This window comes from Ictalurus punctatus, chromosome 10, assembly GCF_001660625.3.
Source record: "Ictalurus punctatus breed USDA103 chromosome 10, Coco_2.0, whole genome shotgun sequence".
NCBI classification, from domain to species: domain Eukaryota; kingdom Metazoa; phylum Chordata; class Actinopteri; order Siluriformes; family Ictaluridae; genus Ictalurus; species Ictalurus punctatus.
Window position 1 is genome coordinate 7,807,131 of NC_030425.2, and position 27,646 is coordinate 7,834,776.

The 27,646-nt window shown below is 41.2% G+C and overlaps 1 protein-coding gene across 3 annotated transcripts in view; it reads right to left on the reverse strand.

Annotated features, from left to right (window-relative positions):
- diaph3 (diaphanous-related formin 3) overlaps positions 1-27,646 on the reverse strand; it is a 361,935-nt gene that overhangs the window by 220,902 nt on the left and 113,387 nt on the right. For all 3 annotated transcript variants that reach the window (XM_053683159.1, XM_053683158.1, XM_053683157.1), the window contains 7 exons: positions 24,569-24,643; positions 23,982-24,051; positions 16,733-16,869; positions 14,818-14,923; positions 4,127-4,237; positions 3,437-3,555; positions 1,195-1,311 (listed from right to left, as the gene is read on the reverse strand). In XM_053683159.1, coding sequence (XP_053539134.1) covers positions 1,195-1,311; positions 3,437-3,555; positions 4,127-4,237; positions 14,818-14,923; positions 16,733-16,869; positions 23,982-24,051; positions 24,569-24,643 — 735 coding nt within the window. The remainder of the gene's footprint in view (positions 1-1,194; positions 1,312-3,436; positions 3,556-4,126; positions 4,238-14,817; positions 14,924-16,732; positions 16,870-23,981; positions 24,052-24,568; positions 24,644-27,646) is intronic.

Below are 27,646 nucleotides of genomic sequence, written 5' to 3' on the forward strand. Positions count from 1 at the left end.
TATTCCCCGTTTACACGTCTCCGAGTACTATTCCCCGTTTACACGTCCCCGAGTACACGTCCCCGAGTACTATTCCCTGTGTACACGTCCCCGAGTACTATTCTCCGTTTACACGTCCCTGGGTACTATTCCCCATGTACACGGCCCCGAGTACTATTCTCCGTTTACACGTCCCCGGGTACTATTCCCCATGTACACGTCCCTGGGTACTATTCCCCATGTACACGGCCCCGAGTACTATTCTCCGTTTACACGTCCCTGGGTACTATTCCCCATGTACACGGCCCCGAGTACTATTCCCCATGTACACGGCCCCGAGTACTATTCCCCATGTACACGTCCCCGAGTACTATTCCCCGTTTACACGTCCCCGAGTACTATTCCCCGTTTACACGTCCCCGAGTACTATTCCCTGTTCACAACCCCCTTGAGTACAGGTCCCCAAGTTCAAGTCCCTGCGCACACGCCCGTTATTGGTTTGTTTGTTCCACCTCCTCACGAATACAAACCTGTTCACCTCTCAGTGCTTAAAAACAGTGGATTACATCATGCTCCCACGTCAAATTAGCTACCTGTTAGTGTGATACTGGATAAGTGTACTTTATCACGACACTGAAATGAAATCAACACATCACTAACATTATAAAAGTATGAGTTTTTAAGTTACGGCTAACAGAAAATATAACCGTTAGAGCTTAGAGGTATAGAAAAGGAGGATAATAATAATAGGTGTTCAGATACCTAATACCTAACTTTTCTCACGCACAGCGATTCAGAACCCTAAGGACGAGGGTTCATTAGTAAGCCGCTTGATGAAACCTCTCAGCAGATGGTACCACCTCTATCTTTAGCTCATTTCACACACAGCTCATTTTTGCAGAATGACACAGCATAAAGCCTGATGAGATCAGAAAGCCATGAGGCGAGCTAAACACACAATGACAGCCAAGAACCCTTATCAACCTCACGCAACAATTACGAGAAGCAAACTGATTTAATCTACAAGTTAAGTAGTTGACAGACACTTTCCTGAATTCAAAACATTTTCACTCATTTGTAAAGGTGCCGATGAGAAGGAGAAATGTAGCAAAACACTCTTTTCCCTTTTGTACAAATCTCAATAAAAGCAGGCAAGATCGAATTTCACTTCTTGTCCTCTCCTCTTAATGCAGAAGGACTTCACTTCAGACCTACCGAACAAAACAGTCGTTCCTGACGAGCAACAGGTGCTGCAGGATGGAGAGGAAATGCGTCTCGGCGGCCGTGTCCTTCACCAGACTGTACACCGTGTTAAACACGTCTCCCACATCAGTGCAGGCAGAATTAAGGAGCACTCGCGCAACTCAAAATACGCACGTCTTGCTACACTTCATAATTATTGACATTAATATTAACATCAAAAAGATAACACTGTGGCTGCAGTCTCCTGAAAAACAAAGTTACATTTTCATTACATTTACATTTATTCGTTTAGCGGACGCTTTTATGCAAAGCGACTTACAAATGAGGAAATATAAGCAAAGCGATACATCAAGCGGAGAACAATACAAGTAGGGCTACAATGCGAGACTTATAATTGAGTTCTAGAGAAGCAAAGTGTGCAGAGTAGGGGTGTAAGAGCCAGAGTAGTTTTTTAAATAATGTGGGGATTTTACGGGTTAGTTTAATGCTCACAGAAGAGGTGGGTCTTCTGGCTGTTTTGTGAAAACAGTGACAGATTCCGCGGTCCGGATTGAGGCTGGACGTTCATTCCAGCACTGAGGGACAGATAGCGTGAAGGTTCTGGAAAGGGACCTTGAGCCACGCTATGCTAACCCTAAAGTTAATGCTGTGTGTGTTCTTTGTGGGGACCAGCCAAATGCCCCCCGCAAGGTCAAAGCTATCAGATGTGTCAGATATTCCTATAATCAAGCCTAATCGATCAATCTTTTAGTGAAGCTGTGAATGTTTGCGTAAGCCAAACCAAATAACGAATTTCTGCCAGATTTACGACGTGTAAAAGGCTGATTTTCTTCGTACCGTGTGCACATGTCGATCGCCCGTAACGTGAAAAGTGCACTCCCAACACAGTAGTACCTGCACGTAGTACCGCCCACAACTCCCCATAAAAGCTCAAGTGTACAGGCGACAGGGAGCGATGAGAGTAGAGTCGTAAAGACAGACTCATTTCTATGCCAGTAAAAATATTTAAGAATATGCGATATTGATTTAAAAAAAAAAAAGAAGAGAGAGCGTTACATCCTCGGACCAGCTTTCATGGGCACAGACTCACCAAAACTGGACATTTGAAGACTGGAAAAAGACCAGGTGAATTCCTTCTCATTTTCAACTGTACAGGTTGGTCGCGTCAGTGCCCATGATAGCCTTAGATTCTTGTTCTTGGCTGACGGGAGTGGAACTTCATATGCTCTTCTACTGTTGTAGCCCATCTACCACAGGGTTTGATGTTTTGTGCACGTTGAGATGCTTTTCTGCTCACCACGGTTGTAAAGAGTGATTATGAGTTTTTATATTGTTCTTGGCAGCTTGAACCAATCTGGCCATTTTTCTCTGACCTCTCTTAACGACGAGGCGTGCCCACCCACAGACCTGTCGCTCGCTCAGTGTTTTGTTGTAAACTCTAGACACTGTTGTGTGTGAAAATCGCAGGAGATCAGCACATTACTTAATACCCCAGCACCCATGCTACGGTCAGAGTCACTGACGTCAGGCTTTTTCCTCATTCCCATGTGAACATTAACTGAAGCTCTTGACCTGTATCTGTGATTTTATGCATTGCGCTGCTGCCACATGATTGACTGAATAGATAACAGCATGAATGTGCAGGTGTTCCTAGTAAAGTGGGCAGTGAGTGGTATATTCCAGATATAAAAGTGCAGTAATCCATGCAAATTATATGATGTGAAATCGATCAAGTCATGCTTCACATTAGTTAGTCTTCCTATGCGGAAATTTACACACACTCCGGAGCACGTGTAGAATATGGAAGGTTTTTTTTTTTTCCACTGGATTTACGTGGTTTTCATGAATAACAAATTTCTTGTGTAAACACTTGTACAAAAGATTTACGAATAAATCTGTCCGCATCCGGCTTGATAAATGAGGCCCGCTGTGTGAACACACACGCACACACGACCTTCATGTGATCAGAGGGAACAGCATGGGAAACCTTTTTTTAATACATCGCTCTGACTAAAGGGAAAGAACGAGAATGATTTATGAGTGAAGATAAATCTAAGAAAATAAAATCAATCGCAGCAGTGTGTGTACAGGAAACACATTACCCGCGTTACACTGGTTAGAGTATGACCATGCCGTTATTGTCAGAGATTAATGACGGTCCAATAGAAGGGAAGAATAAGAAAGAGGAATGGGTGCAGGAGAGGATTTTGGTCATGTAAATTGTTTCCCTGTAGATATGCAGCCAAAAGGATATTCAAATTCACTCCTAATGTCCTCCAGGCGGTGGGAAAACTCCATCATGTCCTCCTCTTTATGCTCCTCAAATACCTTCAGCTGGATGTCCAGAGCCTCATTTCTGATAGCACACAGAGTCTACAAACACACAGGTGGAGAGAAGAGAGAGAGAGAGAGAGAGAGAAGAAATGGCAACAGAGGAGAATGAAAATAAGCTAAAAACAGTGATAAATAGTGGGCGAAAAAGTACACGCAGTGGAGAAAGACACTGGATGAGAAGTTCAATTTATTTTCTTTATAGATTTCTGCGTTACTCTATTCTCTTGTCCTGTAGCGGTTCTCCGTTTTGAATAATAAATAAGACAGGAGCATGGCATTAATCTCTCTCATAGACTCGCACTCTTTTCCATTTAGTACACCCGGTGTCTGTTTTGTATGTGCAGCTGGGTTCGGTTAGTTCTCTGATGCCGAAAGAACATAATCGGCAGGAAAAAGCGGGAAAGCGAAAAATAAGAAGATAAAAAGAGAGCGAGACTGTGATGAACAAAGAGAAAGAGAACCCAATCCGTTCCCTGCTGTACCTATTGATTCAGCTGGACGACCTCTGCTCGAGGTCTCATAAATTATTCGCGGCACCATTTTACAATATTTCACTCAAGTGAACAACTCATTTCAATATTAATACGCGGTCGGTTGGCAGTCCACTTACCGGCAATATCTCTCGCAGGCCGCAGCGCATGAACTCATTTCGGATGTGCAGCCTGAAGTCCAACTCATCAGGAGACGTAACGAGAGCATTGATGAGCTGCATACAAGCCACCTAGGAAGAGGAGATAACGTTCAGGTTCAGCAACCGAGTGTCGGAGTGTCTGTAATTGCGTGTGTTTAAGGGTACGGGCATTACAAATCCCTCTCTCGGCATGCGTGTGGTAGAGTACAATAAACCAAACTCGGATAAAAGCGGAAGCAGTCCCGTTTCCTAGGGATCATATTTGACGTTTTGACACCTCAATCTCAAAACCCTGTATACGTGGTTTACCATTTTATTTAGAATTTAAAACTTCACTCAGCTGAGCATCGAATGGTAAACCCCCATCCTCCCATGCTTAACAGCTGGAGACTCATTTACAGGGCTTACGGCCGTGTGAAATCCAACACTTCTGCGAGCGGTGTAGATCGGTTTCTACAAATATCTGCAATCGTACGAATCGTGTTCTAGAATCGTTTTTAGAAATCCGACGCCTCGTTTTATTTCTTTAAGCTGTTTCCTACAAACTCGACGAGACATTTCTGTATGCTTTAACCTGGCTTCCTTTTGTACGGACGAGAGCGACAAGCTACGGTTACTTTCAGAACGGTTCCATCGAATCGATGTTCATTTCTTTTCCATTTATTCGTATTTAGGATTACTTCTCATTAAATGTACCAACCCACCACGTGCAAAAATCAATAAATATTTTTTCAATCTATTTACTTATCTCAAAGATATTTAACCCCTTAACCCTACGGTTATGACTGTGCATGTCAGTTGAAGACAGACTATATAATTACAGAATTTAGATTCACTGTTTTTGCCAGTCCAGTCCCTCCAGGGGAGACCGCAATATTTGGAGAGGCTTGCCATTTTTCAAAATTAACAGATTTTCCGCAGATTTGGGCCAAGACAGTATATCACAATTGAGGCAGCTCATCTTTTTATGCATGCGATGATCTTCGTACTGTGTTACAGTTTGGACTCAAACAAGTGATTTCTTCATTTAAAAACTTGAGATGCGGTATAATCAGGCTCTGAAAATAAAAAGTCAAATCGATGGCATCGCGGTCATATTTAAAAAGGAATATGCTTAGTTTTACAAATGTATAAAAAAAAAAAGTGTCGTATATAAAAATTGATGTTTAAATGCTTGCACAATAAGGCTCCATCTGTTGTGTGTAAATTGATGAGACGGGTAGAATCACTGGGAGTGCAGCGGGTGGAAATTGTAGGATTGATTACTGTAGAACTACACAAGGGCAGAGAGCCTTTTCTGTAAGGGGCTCCCAACTCTGGAACATGCTGCCAAATGAGTTTAAAGCAGTATGTGATATAAAGTCTTTTACATCGATGGAAAAAGCACTGATTTAAAATAAACCAGAGCTGTATGCATATTTAACTTTAATAAACGTGTGTTTTAATTACTCAGTCATTCATGTTGCCAGAGATGGAAGAATCCTTAATATAACAGGTACACGTTATTTAGCTATGTATTTGTATGCGTGTATAAATGATAAGCTAAAAGCTTTATTTTATGTTTGTTTGTTTGTTTATTTATTTAGATAAGCCTTTCTAGGGACTGCAACGGCGTGTTCGAATCTGAGAGCGAGCAGACTATCTTGTATGGCTGAGACGCCTAGTTTGTTAAGGAATCAATCTAACTGTTATGAACGAAAGAAAGCGAATATTTGTGACTGTTCATTTTCAGCTCTGGACGGCTGACGCAAAGATTCGGAGCCCGGCTGTAGTGTCGAGAAAGGTCTCTAAACCATTGTTCTTTACATCACTAACAAACACTGATCTGCAGATCAGATAACAGCTTCACCAACGCACCAAGCAACGAAGACACACGATCATTAATTCGTTTATACATTTGTATAGCAGGACAATTACGCTAGCGGAAAGGGGCAGAAATGGATTAAAGCTACAGTGCATAAGAATTTTAAAAAGGAACCAAAAGAAAATGATAATGTTTATTATAATAATAGTATACAATGTTTTTGAACTGCTGTGAGTAGCCATGACAATCCTATAATAGTCAGTGCCGTGCCAGGACAACTGGTGGGGAAACTTGTACACATACTTCAATACAGAGAAGTCTGGCTACACGGTGACTAGCAGCCAATCAGGGGAGAGGATGAGATAGTAAGGGAGTGAAAGTGTAAACAAATCAAATGGGAGTCCGAGAGAAAGTCAATAGAATGCCGTAACAGGAAAATGGATCAGGAGTGATTTTGTATTTATTTTCTGCTTGTACTCAAATTGAGTGAGAAGCTATAGAACGTGAGATGATATTCAGCTGACTGGTCCTCGTTGTGGGATTTGCACCTTTACTGAGTGGAGCATTTGGTTAGTTACAGAACTCATGATAGCTGGCTAGTGAGTAATTGGTGATTTTTTTTGTTGTTGTTGTTGTTGCAGAATTTCTCTGGTGTTTCAAAACTAAAGAGCGAATCATCTAGAGCATCTGGTATTTTTAGCAAACACTATCTGGCTAGTGCATAACATGTTCTGCGGGCATACGAAAACGAAATACACAGAATAGATGATAAAATACACCGAGAACCAGATTGGGTAATAAAAATACAACCGTCGACAGCGACCGTATGTGATCGTTGTGCTCTCTACGCTTTATTGCAGCTAGGAGGTAGAGTAAGTGGGCTAAGCTTAAGTCTCTCTGCGGGTGGTTTTGATGTTGTTTCACCTGGTTCACGTCGATGTGCACAATAAAGTCCATACTCATTTTTCCACCAAAATCAAATATTCAGCAGTGTTACACAATGGCACACAGTAATTTGCCTTCGTCACGTTTCGAGGCAGTAGCAGGAACAAATGCCCCAATGAGTGTCAAAGCTACCAGCTAAAATAGCGCACATCCAATGGAATAGCAAAACCTAAATAAAACAGACGGAGCGACTTTTACCCTTACAGTCATTCTAAAGCCATTTAAAACCCATTACATGATTTATGATATGACTCTCTTTTCACCTTGACAGATCATATTTATGTTGTAAGTGACCCACGTCTGCAGACGTTTTTCAAATCCAGCCTTCCTGGCAAGGCTGATTTGTTCTGGAGGTCAAACTGGCCACTCATCTGCTATTTATGATCAGGACAACAAGTCCAAGGGAAGCCAGTGCTGTTTTAAAAGCGATTACTGGCAGCCCTACATAATTTTTGTCAAGTTAGCAGCTGCTGATATACTACCGACATTGGATGAAGAAGGAAGTGAACCGTGAGATTAAAAACAAAACAAAAAAAAAGAGAAAAAATTACTCGTAATATAGAATTTTCACCCAAACATTTTCCACTGACCAACACGTTTTGAATTATGATGTACTTGTTGTTTAAGTAAATGATATATTGTGAATACAAGCAATGCTGTTTTGGTTTTTTTTTTAGAAACAGTACTGACAAACTTGTTGACTGATTGTACAGATGTTAAATATTACTAACAAGATGAGTTTCATTCTCTACAAACATATTAAAGACAGGAAGTTATTTTATGGAACTAACTAAACGCACTAATACTGTTAAATACATGATACTGTTCATAGTGGACTACTATATTGATATACTATATACACTGCTGATGTACTATATATACACACTGCATACAAGGCTGATATTTTACTGAACACACTGCTGATCTAGTACTATATACACTGCTGGCATTAAACTACACATACTGCTGATATTAAACTATACACAATATATGACCAGAAGTTTGTGGACACTTGACCACGCCCATATATATTATAGGATGTCTTGGAGTGATGTAGTTTCCCTTCACTGGAACTAAGAGGCCCAAACCTGTTCCAGCATGACAATGCCCCAGTGCACAAAGCGAGCTCCGTGAACACAGGATTTGGATTGAAAAGGTTGGAGTGGAAGAACTCGAGTGTCCTGCACAGAGCCCTGACCTCAACCCCACTGAACACCTTTGGGATGAACTGGAACACCGACTGCATCAGTTCCTGACCTCAATAATGCTCTTGTGGCTGAATGAGCAAAAATGCGCACACACACACACACACACACACACACACACACACACACACACACACAAGGAGTTGCTGAAACATCATCAGTAACACCTAAACCCACAGAAAGTTATCAGTTCCTCCTTTCATTCTGGCTAATTAGAAAAGCAGATTTTTGTTTCATTAGTGAGCTCTCGGTTAGAGAAACAAAATTGTCAAATTACAAGATGATTCATCCTCACAAGTGAGGGAAAAAAAGTCATCAATTATTGAGCAGTGATCTCTGTAACCTCTTGAGTCACATCTGTGTAAGCCTCTAGAGTAGAGGGCAGTGATCCATTCACGGATCAGAAGAGTACCGAGTACTCGGAGAACTTTCTTTCCCTGATACTTTCATGCTCATGTACCGAGAGATGAAGCAGATAGAATTGATTACCACAATGTGGTCCCCTGAGGCTGCAGAATTCATCTACACAGGCAAATCTTGTGTTATAATGATACAGCGGCATATAAAAGCAGGGAAATATAATTAACATCTGTATAAGCCAGTACATTCTTCTGGAGAGAGTTCTGATGAAAGAGAAGAGAGAGCAAAAGCGACAGAAGAAACGATGGACCTTGTTTTGTAATAAGAATAGAAATGTGCTCTCTAAATGATTCATACGGTTAAAAAGGGTGTGTATTTGTAAGCTGGAAACAATAATTAGCCGACCGTATAAATAAAACATTACAAAGAGCACCCAGTTGACCATCGCAGATATGAATGGGTTTGCCTTGGAGCAATAGTTCTCTGCTGTGCACTGTTTTTTTTTTTTCTTTCTATAAAGATTCCTCCCTTCTCAAGGTAGGCTGGAGGAAATGCAGCACTTCTCCTTCAGGCTCCTCTGTTATATTGAGTCTCCTTGTATTAAGTATTTAGCGTTGGTAAAGGCTCTTTGATGAAATTGACCTCGAAAGTCTCTATCGCTGGGTTAAACTTCTCAGCCTCAGATGCTCTACCTGAATCTTATTTTACACTTTTCAGACCAAAGGATCCACATATGCAAACATACAATCATGTTTAAAAAAAAGAAACAAAAAAAAAAAACAAACACAACAACTACACCCTGTTTTTATTTACCAGGGCCTAAAGAACAACTGTGTTGTCCAACTTCAATAAACAAACAAATAACAACAAAAAAAACACAATAGATTTCAATAAGTAGTCTCTTTTTTTCCCTAAAAAAAGTAAACAATACTATAAGTAAAAAATACATACACCCTTTCTGCGTCCACAATCATTATGTGAATGTTAACTTTATTATATAGCGCAATTTAAAACGTATAATTGACCAAAGTGCTGTACATGGATATACTAGTAAAACAGAACAAACAGCCATATACGCACACACACACACACACACACAGCACAAGTATATGGATAAACAGATCAAATTACTCTCAAGAGCCAGAGAAACGTATTTATTTTAATATTAACTTAGATTTAAAATCTGATCATTTTGAAGCAGATCTGATGTGAATGGGTAGACTCTTCCACAATCCCAGGGCAACTACTGAAAAGGCATGATCACCTCTCACTTTTAGTCTTGATCTAGGAACAGTTAAAAGCTTCAATAAGAGAGTAATTTCCAACCAGATGTTACTAATGAAAGGCAGAAGCTTAGTTAATCAAGATTTCTGACTACCTCTATAAAAGACAAACTTCTGGCAGTTTGGTGTTTTGGAGCACTCAGGTGTGTGTCTACGTTACGCCAAGAAGATAGGACATCAGCCATGACCTCAGAGAAGCAATTGTTGCTGCTCATCAATCTGGGAAGGGTTAGAAGGCCATCTCCGTACAAACGGAAAAATTCACCATTCTACAGTGAGAAGGATCGTTTACAAACGGAGAGCCTTCAAGACAGTTTCCAATCTTCCCAGGAGTGGGTGTACTAGCAAATTCAGTCCACGATCAGACCATGTAAGGCTCAGAGATATAAAACAAAAACCCAAACATTACATAATGTGACCTGAATGCCACTGTGAGCACATTAAACGTTTATGTTTGTGAAATCTGAAAAAGACTGAACAAGTATGGCTTTCATAGTAGGGTGGCTTGGAAAAAGACCCTTTTCTCCAAAAAGAATATGGCAGCACAACTTAGGTTTGCAAAATAGAATTTGAAATAAATAAATAAATAAATAAATACTGAAACAATATCCTTTGGACTGGGGAAACCAAGCTGGAGAAGTTTGGTCATCATGCACAGTCCCATGTTTGATGAAAACCAAACACAACGTATCACCACAAACACCTTGGTGGTGGAGCGGTAATGATTTGCACTTGGTTTGCACCCACAGGACCTGGGAAACTTGCAGTCATTGAGACAACAATGAACTCCGTGTTATACCAGAATATTCTGGAAACAAATGTGAAGTCATCTGTCCAGCAGCTTAAGCTGGGCCGAAATCGGTTATGCTGCAGGATCTTAAGAGAGCTGTGCATAAACGAATGCACTCAAACATCAATGAAACTGAAGCGATGTTGTAAAGAAGCCAAAAACAATGAGAAACTCCGCCAGAAAATGTTTACTTCAAGTTATGTTTTTCCCACCAGGTTTCTGAAGGTTTGTTTACTTTTTTGAAAAAAGGACTACATACTGAAATCTGTTGTGGGGTTCTTTTTGTTTGTTACCGGAGGTTATTTATTGGTTTGTAGAAGTTGGTAACGGCCACAGATTTGTTATTTAGACCCTGATAAAGTTAAAAACATAGAATTGAAGGAGCGCGTACTTTCTTTTTTCCATGACTACGTGAACCGACTTCGGACAAGCAAAACAATTCCGAACACCGTGACTCAAAGCACGTCTTCGCCTATTAAAGCTGGTCGTACTCTCTGCGATTCAGCTGTCTATTAAGATTATTACTTGTCACACTGCACGAGATAATCCCATAAGCCGAACTCTATAATACACTGTGTGATAACGTGTGCTCTTTATGTCAGAATATACAATGAAGGTCCTCTAATGACCCGCGATTAAAGAAAATGATGCGGAAAGTGGGTTTGCGGTAATAAGGATACTGTTTTCCCCATCCATGTACATGTTTCACCATTGCTATTAACATATTTGTAGATGTCCCATGAGTTGCCTCATTCTATGCCTTCCTCCTATTGGAGGGTTTTAGATGAACGTCGTAGAAATCAGAAATTTGCCAGAACACAGTGTTATCTGCAGCATCGTACAGCGTAAAGCCAGCTACAGTGTCGAAAGGTGCCAGACTCCCTTGCAATAGCAACCGCATATAGCTCTAGCAGAAACACCAGGTTCACAGTGTTAAGCAAACCACAGTACCATCCAGCCTGATACAGTACACAAGCGTTATCCTGTGATACTCATTTTCATTTGACTGTGGGCAAGGCAGAGCAGAAGAAATGCATTTAAATTATAAGCGCAATTCCCAATTGGCAACGCAGTGTTCGTCAGTGTGTACGTGTGTGTTAGTATGGACGTGTTGGCAGGCAGTGCACGATACAAACGACACATCCCACAGTGAAGGCAGAACTGAGAGTCACTCTTCTCACCTCCCTCTGCTACCAATTAAACTTAAGCACTGAGGCTTTTATCAGTCTTAACAATGCAGCCAGTCGGTTAATACAACACACAACACTGCTCCGCTCTCTACACAAACAATGAGAGCAGAGCATGTGCGCCGCACGCACACAGAGAAATAGAGAAAAAATTCTGATGAAAGAGATTAAGTGCGTCTCGCTTCACCCTGACAAACCTGCCGTACTCAGGAAGGCCATCATGTGAAAGGGTAAACGCTTGTTAAGAGACTTGCTGCGCCACCAGCCTAACCACCGCACCCACACAGAGCCAGGCAAGGAGGTCCGGTGTGCACATATGAGTGTGATGGTCAGATGTCCACAAACTTTTGGCCACAGCGTCCATACCGAGAGCCACAGCACTAACTGTGCAGCCTGCAACAGCAGAGCAAAATGTTTTTGCAGTCAGTAATGACAGTAACGATACTCCAGCCTCTTATCTCATTCTGTTAATATACTTTTACTCGTTCTCTCCGCGTTGGCCTGATATCAGGATCATCAGCACAGCATCTGTTGGTTGATTACAGCCCTATTTATAGCTGGTGTTAGATTTACATGGAGACATGGGTTAATTTCATCATTTTCAAGGTGCTACTCTGGGATTTTTTTTTATTTATTTCCTGTGCAGGTTGGTGTTTCGTCTCTCTCTCTTTCCCTGTAAAAAATTACAGACGGAATTAAATACGTGTGTGTTTGTTTTTTTTATTTATTTTTCCAAACAACTTTCTGGTCGTCTGGTAATTTTAGTCATGTCTGGATAGTCATATCTGTAATTGCACAGACAGATGATCCCTTTTGTCTGCTCCTACTCGTCACCTAGTGTGCGTAGCCACTTCGTGAACTGGTGATGAGAGGCATTTAATATCCAAGTAAACAGTATCAAAATAAAAAATAAAAAAAAACACAACAGCACATTGTTAGAGTCCTTTTACGAATCCTTTGTCTAATGCCCCTCGTAGGAAAGGGGAAACGTTTCCACAACACGTTTTTTTTTCTTTTTTTACTGTCGCTTCTGCTGCTAATATCGGTTTAAACACATCTACGATGACTGGCGCAAGAGGGCAAAGAAGACAAACTGAGTATTTCATCACCTTCTAATCATTACTACCGTTAACATTATTTCTAAAGTGTTAGATCTGGCACGTCATTGTAGGCTTTGTTTTATTACTAATATACTCCGATTATAAAATTCAGTTCTCCTGAGCAAAACGCATGAAGGCTGGCAGGTCTCCATATAGATACGAGAGTTTTACCGCAGACAAGATGCACAAAAACGTTACAGCAGGCTGCACCCAGAGACACCGATCCCAACCGGATAGGGCAGGACGGGGAGCTGGCATGATGACTAGCTAACTTACTAGCTAAAAATATCACTGATGCATGGTGTTGCGGTATTAAGTGACGCTTTAAAACCAGACACGAGCTGATGGTATAAATTAAAGAGAGAATAAAATATAAAAATAACTTGTATATGCAATTAATACATTTTTTGGGGTAAATTAGTTTGGGTAAAAGTGGAATAACTGAGCCTTTGAATATATTTTGTTTAAAGTGCACTACTTATGTTTTTTTCAGATATTACCTTTCATGTAGTGCAAGTTTAAAAAATCAAAGCGCACGACAAACGTTATTGACTCCTGAAAGTAGGAACCGATTCTGAACAGCTGAAACGAGTCGTTAGTGATTCCAGACTTTACTTCCTGTGCTAACCCACGGAAGTTTTGTAACCAAAAGCCCCGTTACGGTAGTGAGTGTGTCCTTTTCAACACACCCTGACAATGGTAGACCAATCACAACAGACTGGTACATCTGACCAATCAGAGCGGAGTATGCTCTCTGAAAGGAGGAGTTTAGAACGAATCTTTTAGAACGGATCATCGAACGAGTCGTTTGTGACACTGGGGGGGGTAAATCTGCAGTTTAAATTATGAGAACATGAAAGTGTTTTTTGACCTTGGATGCGTGTAAATCTATTGTATGAGACCTTTAAAACAAAATTAGGCACGTTTCAAAACCATAATAGGTGCACTTTAAGTGCAAAAGCTTCTTACTACTTGCCAATTTGGGGGGGAAAAAAAATAACTGTCACCACGTTCTACATATTATTCCAGAAATGAAATCAACTATAGCACTTTTTATTGCACTTTAAGAGCTGCATTATGTACGTGCTACCAATGCAGTAGATTAATGTACACTAGAGTATTCTTTTACCAGCCTAAGTCCTAAGAAAGCAAATCGTTTCCCAAGAAAAAGATGCCAATAAAACAAGAGGTTCCAAATAAAGTAACAAGTTCCAAAGACGCTCATACCCTGCCAGATTCAACGATTAGCGAGCTGCCAGGTTGGCTGTAATGTTACTGTGTTATTGTTAGATGTGTCTTGCTAGATATGCCAGGCAAAGGCGAAGAAAAAAAACTCGGTCTGAGTTCCTCTGGGGTTTGTAATGTTAATGCTGTGCTGAAGCAAGTAGCAAGCGATTTATTTCAGCAACTCATAGCTCCTCAAGGGATTTGTGTTATATGTTGTGACTGTTATTCCGCAGGGATTTCTCACTCTAAACAGCACCCCGAAGACAACTCACTTGTAAATATTAATTAACGTCACCTTGCACTGTGTGTAAAAGCTCTACAGTATGGAATCAAAACAAAATTATTTCAGAAATGTGCATAGCAGACATTTGTTATGGTGTAATATACAGTTTCAATCAACATGATTCAGCCCACACTGCAAATCAGTTTACTGGCAAAATGTACAGACTTTCAGCTGTTTGCTTTGAACAAATCAAACAAAAGCGATTGAAATGGTTCAACACAATGAATGCGTCAAGTGGTTTCCCCAAATTCAACTGAAAATGCAACTTATAACGACTTCTCCAGTCTCAAAATTATTCAACCCCCTGAATAGAATCCCTCACAACAACACAGATATGCAATGAGGTTTGATTAATTTTGACTGCAACTGTATGCAGGTGATGTATGTACACACCAGACGAATCATCATTCATTCAAAGTGTAATGTGTGGAGATGAGTGTATGATTTATATGTCCGGTTCGCTGGGGAACGGTGCTAAAGACTCACCTGGAGCTGGACGGAGCGGTCAGTGAGACCCTGGACTATAGGGCTAAAACGGCTGGACTCCTTCCTTTCCCCAGCACTGGTGATTGCTTCAAGCACCTTCTCCAAGCTAAAAACACAAAAATATACACATCAGTGGACAAAAGACGGAGACTAAATGGCGCACACTGATCTTTTGTTACTTGCTTTCATTTGGCTCGTTCTCTAAGCAGTGCTACAGCTATTTTCCGTTGCCTTTTCTGACATGGTGTTCACGTTTTTCATTCGCTTTTACAGTTTCCTCCAATGCTCTTTTCTTGCTACTTTCTCAAAATGATCGGACTGCACCTAATAACTGCTCTTCACAAACTGCATCTCCTTTTATCATGGTTACCGAGGTGATATTGGCAAGGAGTAGTACTAATGAGTCTTTTGCGCATTTGTGTGACAAATGAATGCTGCAGATGATCTCTGGGCAAAAAAACAGAACACAGAGGAGGTAGATTCAGTTCGGTCAGAGATAAAGAATAAAGAGAACGAAGGACCTGTAGTTCCTGTGATGATGTCCTTGGCTCTTTAGTGAATTCCTGGATGAGAAGATGCTGTGCTCATGGAGGAACTTTGGAAGGTCGGCCACTTCTGGGAAGGTTCACTACTGCGCCGAATTTTCCCAGGTAATGACTCTCACTGTGGTTTTTTGGAGTCCCAGAGCCTTTGAAATAGCTTTGTAACCCTTCCCAGACTGATGTATTTCAATCACCTTCTTCCTCATCGTTTCTGGAATTTCTTTCAGTTTTTGCACAGTGTGTTACTGGGTGAGACCTTTTAACCAACTTCATGCTGTTGAAAAGTTCTATTTAAGCGTTGATTTGATTGAACAGGGTTTGCAGTGATCAGGCCTGGTTGCGTCGAGTCCAGCTGAACCCCATCATGAATGCAGTTTCATATACATTTGTGGAATTAGTCATTATGGGGGCAAATACATTTTCACACAGGCCCAGTTGGCATTAGATAACCTTTTCTTGCTTCAATGCTACATTCTTGCTACATTATCATTTAAAAACTGTATTGTGTGTTTCCTCAGGTTGCCTTTGTTTTATCTTAGATTTTGTTTTCTTTTTTTTAATTTATTTTAATTGGGATGAACCGGAACGCCGACTGCACCCCGGACCTCCTCACCCGACAACAGTGACCGGCCTCACTGACGCTCTTGTAGCCTTCCCAGAAGAGTGGAGCTTATTATAACAGTACTGTAAATGGGGACTGAATTTGGAACGGGATGTTTCAAAAGCGCACACAGGTGTGACGGTCAAGTGTCCACAAACTTTTTACCATATAGTGTGTAACTTTCCAGGGTTCGATTATATGCCAGTCGCATCTATTTCCATTTCATTCGAATGCAACAATTTCACTTTGCTGCATAACACAACACCAGTGATGAAAGTACTTTTCTGATGGAAAATAAGCTGGCTTTACTTTCAGCTTGTGTCTGCAAGCCAATCACTGACATGATGATACTCACAAGAACATGCTCTTTCCTTATTTTGTTTATGTATGACGCAGAAGTGGGCAACTGTCATTACAGAAGGCTTTAAGTTTACGACATAGCTTTAAATAACACAGTTATTATTATTACTATTATTATTTTAGATGTAGGACCCACTTTCATATGGTGTCTCTAAAATCTAAAATGTATTTAGACATACTGTACATATGCAACTAGAATTACCAAGAATGAATGCATGGTGCATTTTAAAAAAAATAAAAAATAAATAAAAAATGGTATCAGCTCCAGTTCCTGAGCCATGGCATGTTAATTATTTCATGTAAAATCTGTACACTCTTAATAGTTGCATGTATAATTTATGTGTCACTACACAGGTAAGACCAAGTTAACACAAGACAAAATGGTTACAAAATGGTCACTAAAGGGACGTACGTGTTTTCCTCTCCCACTATGCAGATGGCAGAGAGCAGCTTCACGACGTCCGTCATCATGGCAGGCTGATGAGGATCCATAGCTCGGGCCAGCAGTGCCAAGCTCTTCTCTTCCCCGAGGATCCGCTCCAGTCCATACTGACAACACAGAGGAATATCTTTTTGAATTTCTCCTACGGGGATCAATAAAGGAACATCTTACCTTATCTTACATCACCCATCAGCCATCTTAGCAGCCATCACCTAGCTATCAATAACTACAGTGGAAAAGACTTTCCAGTTTAATATCTTCAGGTAAATTGCCACATTTCTTTCTTTTTGTCCCCCCCATTGTGTTTTAGCTGTTCCACGTATCAAGCGGTCTAGGGGCAGATTACATATTATATATGATCTCATTTGGTCTTTAAACTTAAACCCCGTTCAGGGCTTTAAATTTAAAGTGGTGGAAAAGAAAAGCCATGCCCTGGGATTTGAGTTCAAATCCTGACGATGCCACCGCTGTCGTGCTGTCTGGGTGGGAGGGGCGGCGTTACTCTCTCCCCTATCAATCAGACTCACGTTAACCAAGGACGAGCATCTGTGAGCCGAAGAGGGCGGTTAAAGCTTCCCTCTAAAAAATATATATATATATATATATATATATATACTTTAAAAAAAAAAAATAAAGCCTGCACTTCAGAGATAGTAGAGGCTTATTAAATACTTCATATGTGACATTCATAGCTGTTTTACTTTGGAGAAAATCTGCAATGGCCAACCTTGCTGTACAGCATCCGTGATTTATAACCCGGGAATAAGTAGAGTTTTTTAGAGTTTTCACATTCAGTACTTTGCTTTGTGTGCATTCATTCTGAAGTGAAGTTTGGTATTTAATTGTGCGCCCTGTTCATGTTACAATGGCAGAGCGCGGACAGCAAAAACAGAAGTATAAGCCAGTATGACCTAGCCCTTAACCAAGGTTGGTAGCTCTCATTTGCAGGCTACTGATCAGGTGGTTAGTTTGTGCGCTTCTTATTTGCTCGCAGTTTAATTTTGCTTTGTTTCATTATTACAAACCGCACTGCAGGCAGAGATTACCGATGCGACCCAATTGTACCTTAAGCAGTGGTTCTTCCTCATCGTCAGGCCACAGATATGAATCGCTGTGCGTGTCATTTCTTGTTTTTAGCACTTTTGGCCATCCTCTGACCCTGACCACTTACTGGAGATTAATGAATGTTGGTCTCCCCTTTTCTCCTGCTCAATACCCAGCTTTTAAAATTCTGCTGCATTTGACTTAGCTCAGAAGTGTGAGGTTGGAAAGACACCGGTTTTAACCTCACGTGTTCAAGCTACAAAATGGGTTGGGGGAGACATGGATGTCTCCATGTTCGTCTTTTGTTAGCAACAAGCTAGCCAGCTAACTGTTACGACTGATGCATATGTTCCTCCTTGAAACAGTGAACTGTATAGTCAGTGTTATAGATCTAACAACCTAATACTGTATGTATACATGTAATAGTGCGTTCACTGATCCTACACAAACTACTTGTACACTGTATATGGCTTAACCTGGAGGTAAGTGGTGCTAGTGTGTTTACTGTTGATGCTGCGAGCAGACACGTTGATTTGACATTCACTTGTTGAACTTGGGGTCGAGAAGACCATTTTCTCTGGTCCGTCCCAGTCGATACGACCCGTAGCCGAATGCAGCACTATTCTTGTGATGTTTTAGGTAACAGTTTATGAAATATTAACTCTACCTAATTTCTTGCAGTGTTCATGTGCGTGTTTTCGAAGGAATTCAGCATTTTCGCTCAGACGGATATTTCCAAAAATGCTATTCGTGTGCGTTTGTTTTCTTTAAACTCGAGATAAAAATGTCAAAGATATCCATATACATATGGATGGGGTTTAAAATTAAGACGTGACAGTTTAAAACATTCTAAAACCTGCTTAAACTGCCGTTCAAAGATATCTCGGGTTATTAAAATACTTTTTTTTTTTTTTAATTTTGCACTGAACAGCCATGAGTCATGCTGAATGAGTACATGAGCTAATGACACTATGAACGAACTAATGTTTTAGCCTCAGTGATATTTAAGAAAGAAGGGCAGCATTACTAAGGAGAATCAGAGAGCTTGGATATTTGAGATTTGACGGTTACTACCGATATGGCTTCTTTGTCTTGGATTAATAGAAGAATGTTCTAATTTCTCCAAAGCTTTAGGTCAGAAATGAATAATGTGAGCACAGGTATCGCTGGACTGACAGGAGACTTGTTGTCGGGGAACTGCGGTTGAATTTGCACTCACATATAACTGAATGTCATCTACATAACAATGAAAGTTGAGACCATAATTACGGATAATTTGTCCGAGAGGTAGCGCATATATGATGAAGGACACGGCAGAGAACTCAGCCTTGGGGAAGATGCTGAGTGACAACGGCAGTGGATGATATGTTCCGTTAGCTCCGTTAGATCCTTAGCTCCCTTTGTTAGCGTTTGAAACATGTAAGATGCGCGTGTTTTTAGCGAGCCAAGCGGGCAGCCTTTTCACAGACGTGGCTGTGAGACGACATACACGATCTCAAGCTAATAAAAGCATAAGATGTGCTTAAATTAACTGATCGTGGATTACACTTCTTGTCTTTCACACATATATCAAGAGACTTTTTTTTTTTTTTCCTAATTCCCCCAACATTTAAATCAAATACGTGACAATTTCTCTGCTGGGAGGCATAATGAGTGATGCAAGTGGGAATTTTAGTTAAAAATATGAATATGGAAATCGTCTACCTAGAGTTTTAAATTCGTGGTGACAGGTCTTTAAAAAAAAAAAAAAAGAAAGAAAGAAAGAGGGAAAAAAAAGAAAGTAGAAGAGAGAATTAAAAAAAAAAAAAAAAAACCAAGGACATCGGGCTGGAGGCAGTGCTGCCTGGTAGCCTGGTGTGCCGTCCTTGGAATAATGACAACAGCGCAAATGCGATCAGGGATATGCAAATGTTAGACTAAAAGAAAAGAAAAGAAAAGAAAGGGAGAGAGAGAGGTGTAGAGGTGGATGAACACGAGACTGCAAATGGTCCATGGTGTGGAATGACAATAGCAGTCGGGACTCCTCAGAGAAAGCCAAGGAGTCAAAGAGAACATCAAACAGAGGAACAGACTAAATCCTGTGAATGTGCTGACAAGGACTGACTTGTTAAGGCAGTTCACTTAATCTGCAAATCATGTCTGCATGAGTCACACGGCTAAAAATCGTCATGGACGTAAAACGTAATAAGTACTCAGACATTTCAATTATCGCTCAATCTGCGTTTCTGATGGAATAAAAGCATTTTGAATGGCACAATAGGATTTGCAGAGTCGAATCTAAAAGCTCTTGTGACCATCTGATAATTGAAGCGGTTACTCACGTACATAAAGGTAAGAACAATTCACTCGAAACAGCTGTTCCTCCATTTTTCTTATTCAGATTTAAGTAGGAAAACATCCTCGCAGCCAGTGCGCAGATTGAGCTGTACGAGGGTGTTTATGTGCAGCAGTGTCTGTAAAACATGTTATGCTGCTTTTTGTCTTAATTCTGCCGGAAAGAGAGCCAGCTGGGTGGGAACACCTGGCTGGCAGGCACTGTGTGTGTGGAATGCGTCCCAGGATGCCGCAGGATGGCAGGAGAACTCTGGAGTGGCAATGGGCCTGTGGGTAAATAACACTCAATACCTGATTACACAGGATGCTGAAGGCGGACGGAGTGAGCGTGTCAGAAAGAGCGTAGCATAAAGAGAGGGTTTTAAAATCCCAAGTAGTACTGTCTGCCGTCTAACGCGAGTTTATCAAAAGACTTCCACAATGTTCTTTGTGTCACTTGATGTAGGCAAAGAGCTCTGAATAAAGAAATGCTATTTACAGCCTAGCGCTAAATTCAATTAGTTTTCCACCACACTTCCACTACTTTGTTCACACTAGAGCTGGTTTTAGAACAATCAATTAAAGACCATCTTATTTCAGCTTTAATTCACTATATGAGAATTACAGTGGCGCAAAAGTTTACATACACCAAATTAACTCTCTCTTTAAAGTGTCTGGAATATTCCAGAAAGTAATGTACTGACTTTAAGAGGTTTCTGATTGGCCAACTGTCATAATTTGGAGTTAATCAGGCGTGTATCTGTGGCCGTATTTATGATCTTTCTCCTTGATACCATGAGAAAACCCGAATAACTCAGACAAGATCGCTGAGAGAAAAAAAAAAACGTGGACCTCCACGAACCCAGTTTCTCCTTGGGAGCAACTAAAGGTACTATGAGCATCTGTAGAATCAGTTGTATGCAAATATAGAAATCTTGGGACCACCCAGACACTGCATCGTTTAATTCCCATGGATGAACAAAACTTATGTCCGAAAGGTTCAACATAACCCCAAGACAACAATAAAGGAAGTGGTGAAGGACTTGGAGGCATCAGGAATTAAAGCAGCCAACCATTAAGAGGCTTATATCTCCATGGCAGGGGATCACCAGCCTTCTGCAGGAGTGTTCTCTGGTCAGATGAAACAAATATTGAACTGTTTGTTCATAATGATCAGCACTATGCACAGAGGAAAAACAGTGAGGCTTCTAAACCAAAGAATATCATTACATTACATTATTTGGCAGACGCCCTTATCCAGAGCGACTTCCCAATGTCATCCAAACGGGGGAGGCAGTGGGGGTGTTTTTTATGAAAAGAGACAGGTGCACTTCAAAAAACAGATGGCATCATGAAGAATGAGGATTAACCGAAAACACCGAAGCAACGCCTCACAACATTAGCCAGAAAGTTACACTTGGTCACAACAGGATCTTCCAACAGGACAGTGATCCTAAACGGACCTCCAAAGCTGAAACAAAATGGTTTAAAGCCAACAAACTGAAAAGTACTGGAGTGGCCATCACAAAGCCCTGACCTGACTCGCATAAAATAAGTGTTTGAGCAAGGAGTCACAGAAACCTGACTGAGTTAGAGCAGTTCTGTAAAGACGAATGGGCAAAACATTCAAACAAATGCATTCTGTGGAAGACGACCTCAAGCTTTTGATTCAATTACAAGGCAACGCCACCCAATACTAACAAAGTGTATGTAAACTTTTGATCCACTTAAGATACCCCAGATGCGCATGATACATACATATTAAAATGTTCAAATGTTACAGTAGTCCCATATTATAAACCTGGAATGTTAATAAATGTCGGGTGGTTAAGGCTTGGGGATTATGTCCATTTGGGGTCATTTTCCCAAAAGGTTTGGAGAAGAAGAAAAAAAAAAGTTTTGTTTTTTTTTTTACATTTTTTAAGCAAGTGAACTAACTGATGATGTGATAACCACAACAGTGTGTTAGTTCTGTAGGTCTGGGTTAAGCGAGAATGTGTGATGTTTTTCCCCCCCTAGATGTGTGTCCAACAACAAGAAGACAACTATTTAATAAGCAGTGTCTGATAAAATTATGACCGTCTCTCCTTATACTATCCCTTGCTTAAGAGAATAAGTGACAATTCCCTCATTAAGTGGTCTAGCGGCTACAGAAGCAGATCACGGTATTGCTCATGTTCGCTCTGGCTGTGGTATGAAATTATAAATGCATTACTACTAAATCGTTAAAAATAAAATACAATTCAAATGAGTTTCTTTTTTTTTTAAAGGACTTTGAGAAATATAATAGAAAGTACCCAGACATAGTGTTCAGTGTTTTCATTAATTTGTCCTTCTTTTTAAGGTTTGGTTTTGCATAATACAGTGATGCATACTGATGTAATCAAATGGCCGGTGTTCTCTGTGAGGCACTGGTGAATACATCAATTAGCTTAAATGAGACGTTAATAAATCCGAGCGCACGAGGTCTAATCGAATTTTAAAAAACAACAATGTGGCAGACTGTCTACAAAGAAAATGTCCAGAAGCTTGTTTGTGGCATATGAGCTAACCTCAGCGTGTTTCTGACCGCTCAGCTCTCCAACTCAACACAATAAGAAACATGTTTACCGTCATCGATTTCCACCCAATCAATCCCATTCAAGTGTTTTGGCCGTACAAGTACATGCCAAACAGCTGGTCATCTCCGTCTCTGCTGTGTGGCTGAGAGAATCAGTTTAGGGCAGGAAGGAAAAAAAAAAGAAAAAGAAAAGAGAGAGAGAGAGAGAGAGAGAGAGAGAGAGAGAGAGAGAGAGAGAGAGAGAGAGAGAGAGAGAGAGAGAGAGAGATGCAGACTCTTCAGACTGCACCACATCAGAAGCCCCACTGGAGACCCACTTCTATCAGGTTTCTCTAACAGAGGTGGCCAAATCATTAAATGCCCCTCCAGACCTGTCTAACAGCCATGCCCAGGAAGCCCCTCCTGAGTGAGATGCCCCGTTCCTCTGGAGCTTGGCTCTTATCAGCTCTGTCCATATGAAAACAGCAAAGATTGCGGTGCCTCTGATCCAAAAGCAGGCTAAATCCAGCACTGATGAGGCACAAGGGTGGACAAATGACTAGCCAGGGCAGTCAAGTACAGTCTATGATATGCACACTATTCAGACTTCTCTCATCCAATAAACAGAGGCATTAATGTTTAATGCACTTTACTGTGCTGTGATGCACCCTACTCATTCCAAAACCCAGTGTCTGCTGCACCACACCCATTAACCGACGTGCAATCTGCCCCTCAGTAAAGGGTTTATTTGTTTTGTTTTGTTTTACTCTGTCAATTAATTAGCCTGCATGGGTGATATGGATGGTTTTCAGCATGAAGAATCAACATGTCCAAGCAGGAACGTATTGAAATGTTCTTAACCTTACTACATGATCAATCCCAACTAAGCTTTTGAATAACTGACAGAATCAGTATGCGATGCGGTCTGTGTGTGTATCCGAGGTGTATTCCCGCCTCACGACAGCTCGACACTGACCAGGATAACGTCGTTACTGAAGATGAATGAATGCAGACTCCACTGAAAATCTACTGCAGGAGTCTGCTGTATGAAACAGGACAAGGGCGCTCGACTCATGAGCTGCATTCATACATACGCTCCCCCCCCCCGATCAATCTAGACTAGCTGAGAAATGAATAATCCAAACCTGTGCTGATTATTTTAGTTTAGCACTGTGGTTGTGTATTAAATGAAAGGTCCACTAGACGTCCTTTTCAGAATGAGACAATGTTCCTAAATGGCTTTAAACCCCTTCAGATGACTTTAAAAACCAGTCCCGCCAATAGGCGATGGCTAAATTGTCCTAGGCTCACTCATGGTATTACCTTGTTGTTCATGAAAGCCTTTAGGCACTGGATGACTTTGTGCTGACTCCTCTTATCAACCTTCTCTTGGCTGTAAATTAGAGAAATAGGTACGGTCAGCAAGTACAGAAAAAGAAAAAGCACACATGTAAGAACTAGAGAGCTAGACTAAACCTGCATTACTCCAATAACATCCAATAATTCTTATATTAAACTCCTTAATTAAATGAGCGCGGTTAAATTCCGGCTATTTGTTAGAGCAGCAGAACTTTTTTTTTTTTTTTTTTTTATTCCTTAACTTTCCACCAACAAATTACATTCGGTTCACGTCGTACATTATTCACAGGCCTACCTGCTTTTAAATTATCGAGGTTTGGATTAAACCTGTTAAATTTAAGCGACCAATACAATAAGTACAAGAATCCGAGAATAAATAAAATGCTTTTGATGACGGCTAGCTTATTTACATCACTGGAATACAAAAAAAACTAAACTTAAATAAATAAATAGATAGACAAATAAATAGATATGAATGTATGTAGTTTTTGAAATTGCCGCCCCTCGGCTACGCTCCACAGACCCCTGTTTAAGAACCACTATTTTCTTACTGTTTTTTGTGTAGCAGCCTCTCCAGTATGTCCAGAAGAAGTCCGAGGCCTTCATGACCAAAACTCTGCACCCAGCTGTCAACACACAACAGAGAAAAATATGATCAACACTGATAACAAGAAACAAAGAAGCATGGGTACTATATAATAATAAACTACTGCATGTGGCCGGGGGGGGGATTACTAATAAAAGATATATCTATAGTGTTTAGGAAAACTACACTAACTATGCATCTTTGTGTTATATTTGTTCTCTTTCTTCCCTTCACTAGTTTCCTGGGGCCAAATATGATCCCTAACGAGCATACAAGCCTGGAGACTGTTTTTTTTGTTTTGTTTAAACTTGATACTGAATTGCAGCAAAAACGAGTGTAAACAAAACTACACCCACAGGCAGTCCCTCTAAAAACCCACTCCATGAGTGCTGTTAGGCTGATGATAATGTTGACAAGCACGCCGTTTGCAATCGCTGCCCCTACTTAAGCTTCTTCAACAAGATGTTGGATTGGCTCAGAAATGAAAAACCAAGGGTCAGGATTAGGACCGCACGATACGGGCAAACGTACATGGACAGCCAACATCACACCCATATCTGGTTCTTCAACAAACTGTTGCCACAAAGGTGAAAGCACACGACTATATAGAAAGTCTCTGCATGCTGTGGCGTTAAGATTTCCCTTCACTGGAACCAAGAGGCCCAAACCTGCTCCGGCATGACGATGCCCCTGTGCACAAAACTCCATGGGGCTGAGCACGGACCGCAACCACACTGAAGACCTTTGGGATGAACTGGAACGCCGACTGCACCACAGACCTCCGCACCTGACCTCACTAACGCTCACGTAGATGAATGAACACAAATCCCCACAGCCACACTCCAAAATCTAGTGGAAAGCCTTCCCAGAAGAGTGGCGCTTATTATAACAGTAAAGGAGGACGAAATCTGGAACGGGATGTTCAAAAGGCACATATGGGTCTGCTGGTCAGGTGTCCACTAGCTTTTGACCATATGTCTGTTCCCTCCCACCCACCCACACATATGCTGATTTTTCCACTTTTCTCTGGCAGCTCCAGAACTGTATTTTCCATAGAGATCATGTTTGGCCCTATGAGACTACTCCTTATTCCTTTCTCATATCAGCCAGATCAAACTCACGAAATTCAACAAGCATTTTCAGAGTCGTGTCCGTTCGAATTTATTAACGTCGACGGATTTCTCCTTCTCCGCGCTATAGTGAGCCCCGACCTGTGAGCGACGAATGAGATGCATTGCTAATGATTCTAATACGTTTATTTTATTGCCGTTCAAACAGAATCGCTCGCTCTACATCCCAATTGATTTGGCCTCTGTTGTCTTTCGGGGAAACCCCATGATTCAAACGGAACGACCAGAGAAATGTGCTGTGCCACGTATTGATTAATCAAGTGCATACGCAGATTAACCCTAGTTTGCACATTCAGCATGTTTAGATGCATGCTCGCTGTATAGCACTGAGTAGAAGAAAAGCCCTGGAAAACTGTATAGAAATGCAGATCGAGAAGCTAGGAAGCATTAGAAGGAAAGGATACAATCGCTGCATAAAAGCCAAATAGATGTAGAAACATTTGGTGAGCGATTCGTACGATCAGACAGACAAGTAAACAAATATTTGCTTTGCGCCGTCTCCCGCTGACACGTATCTTTATACGTAAACATGTCCGAGTGCACTAAAACAGCATGGCTGCTTTATCTGGCGCCATCAACCGAGAATCCAGTAAGAGAAAGAACCTATTTCTGGCACCTCACTGCCATCATCTGCGGCCGTTTTTTTTTTTGCGAATCGCCGAAAGCTTCAGGGCCCCGGGCTGTTCATCATGTCACTCATGGCGCATCGGGGAGAACGGTGATCCACACAGCCGTGCAAAATTGCCTCAGCACAAGTGAAGAAGTGCTGCAAGCATCAATAGCCAATTTTCCAAAAGCCAGTGTCAAGAGGAGTGGGTGCACTTCAGAGGCTAAATTACAGCTGAAATTGACCACAAGACGGAGACTGAAAACTAAACTGTGGGATGAAGAAGACGGAGGAGGAGGAGAAAGGGAGATGAGAGAGAAAGAGAGCGACAGAGAAAGAGAGAGGAATAACAGGATAACACCATTTAGATGAAAACAGAAAGAGCGAGTGGGTTAATCCTCTGAGACTGTGCATCACTGGAAGGCAGGCCTGGCAGAATTGAGGAGAAGCAGGATTGATGTTTCTAGACTTTTCCAGACACACTCTCAGAGTGACTGAATCATGCTGCCAGTTCAGAAGAGTGATGGTGCACAGAGCAATAACCGTGACGCTGGACTTGTTTTCTTCATATTGCAGAGGTGAGAATGCTATACTGTCCACTTTATGGCCCCGTCTCTCTGCTTCATGCACAATGTGATACCTTTATAAAAATCCAGTGTCTCAAGTTCCTTTCCACTTCTCTCTTGCAGGGCTTACAAGTCGCTGCTAGTCTGAAATAGACTCCATTGTCAATCAAATAAATAAATATCAACCATATACAGTAGCGTCTAGTGCACCGAGCACACTAGTGATTTTTTTTTCCCCCATCAGAAATTATGTCTTCAGCAACAACTTGAATAAAAGTATAACCTAAGAAAAACTGACATGAATTTGAGAATATCGCTTTAAAGACTGCTCGCACCAGAACTGCCGTGGACTCCCCGTGATAAGAGCGTCATCCCGCGATATTGACCGTATAGTCGATGACGTGTTTTTGCGTGCCGCAACGCGGGCATCTCGCACGCAGGACGAGAACAAGCATGGTAGAAAGCGGAGATCCGATCTTAGACGAGGAGGAAGAATTCATCGCCGAAAACTGAGCTTCCGCCGTGACATGGAAGAGGTTGGGAAACGGATGCGGATCAAACGGACTGCGGTTTGTAAAGTGCGTCGGAATCTCGTATCAACGACGGGTGGAAATGCGAATCGAATTTGCTCCCCACTCCTCAAGCAGAACCACCGACCAGAATATGAGGAAAGCCAGAAGTTGTGCGAGGAGAAAGCATCGAGTTACGTCAAAAAGAGAGTGTTGTACGTTACTCTTTTC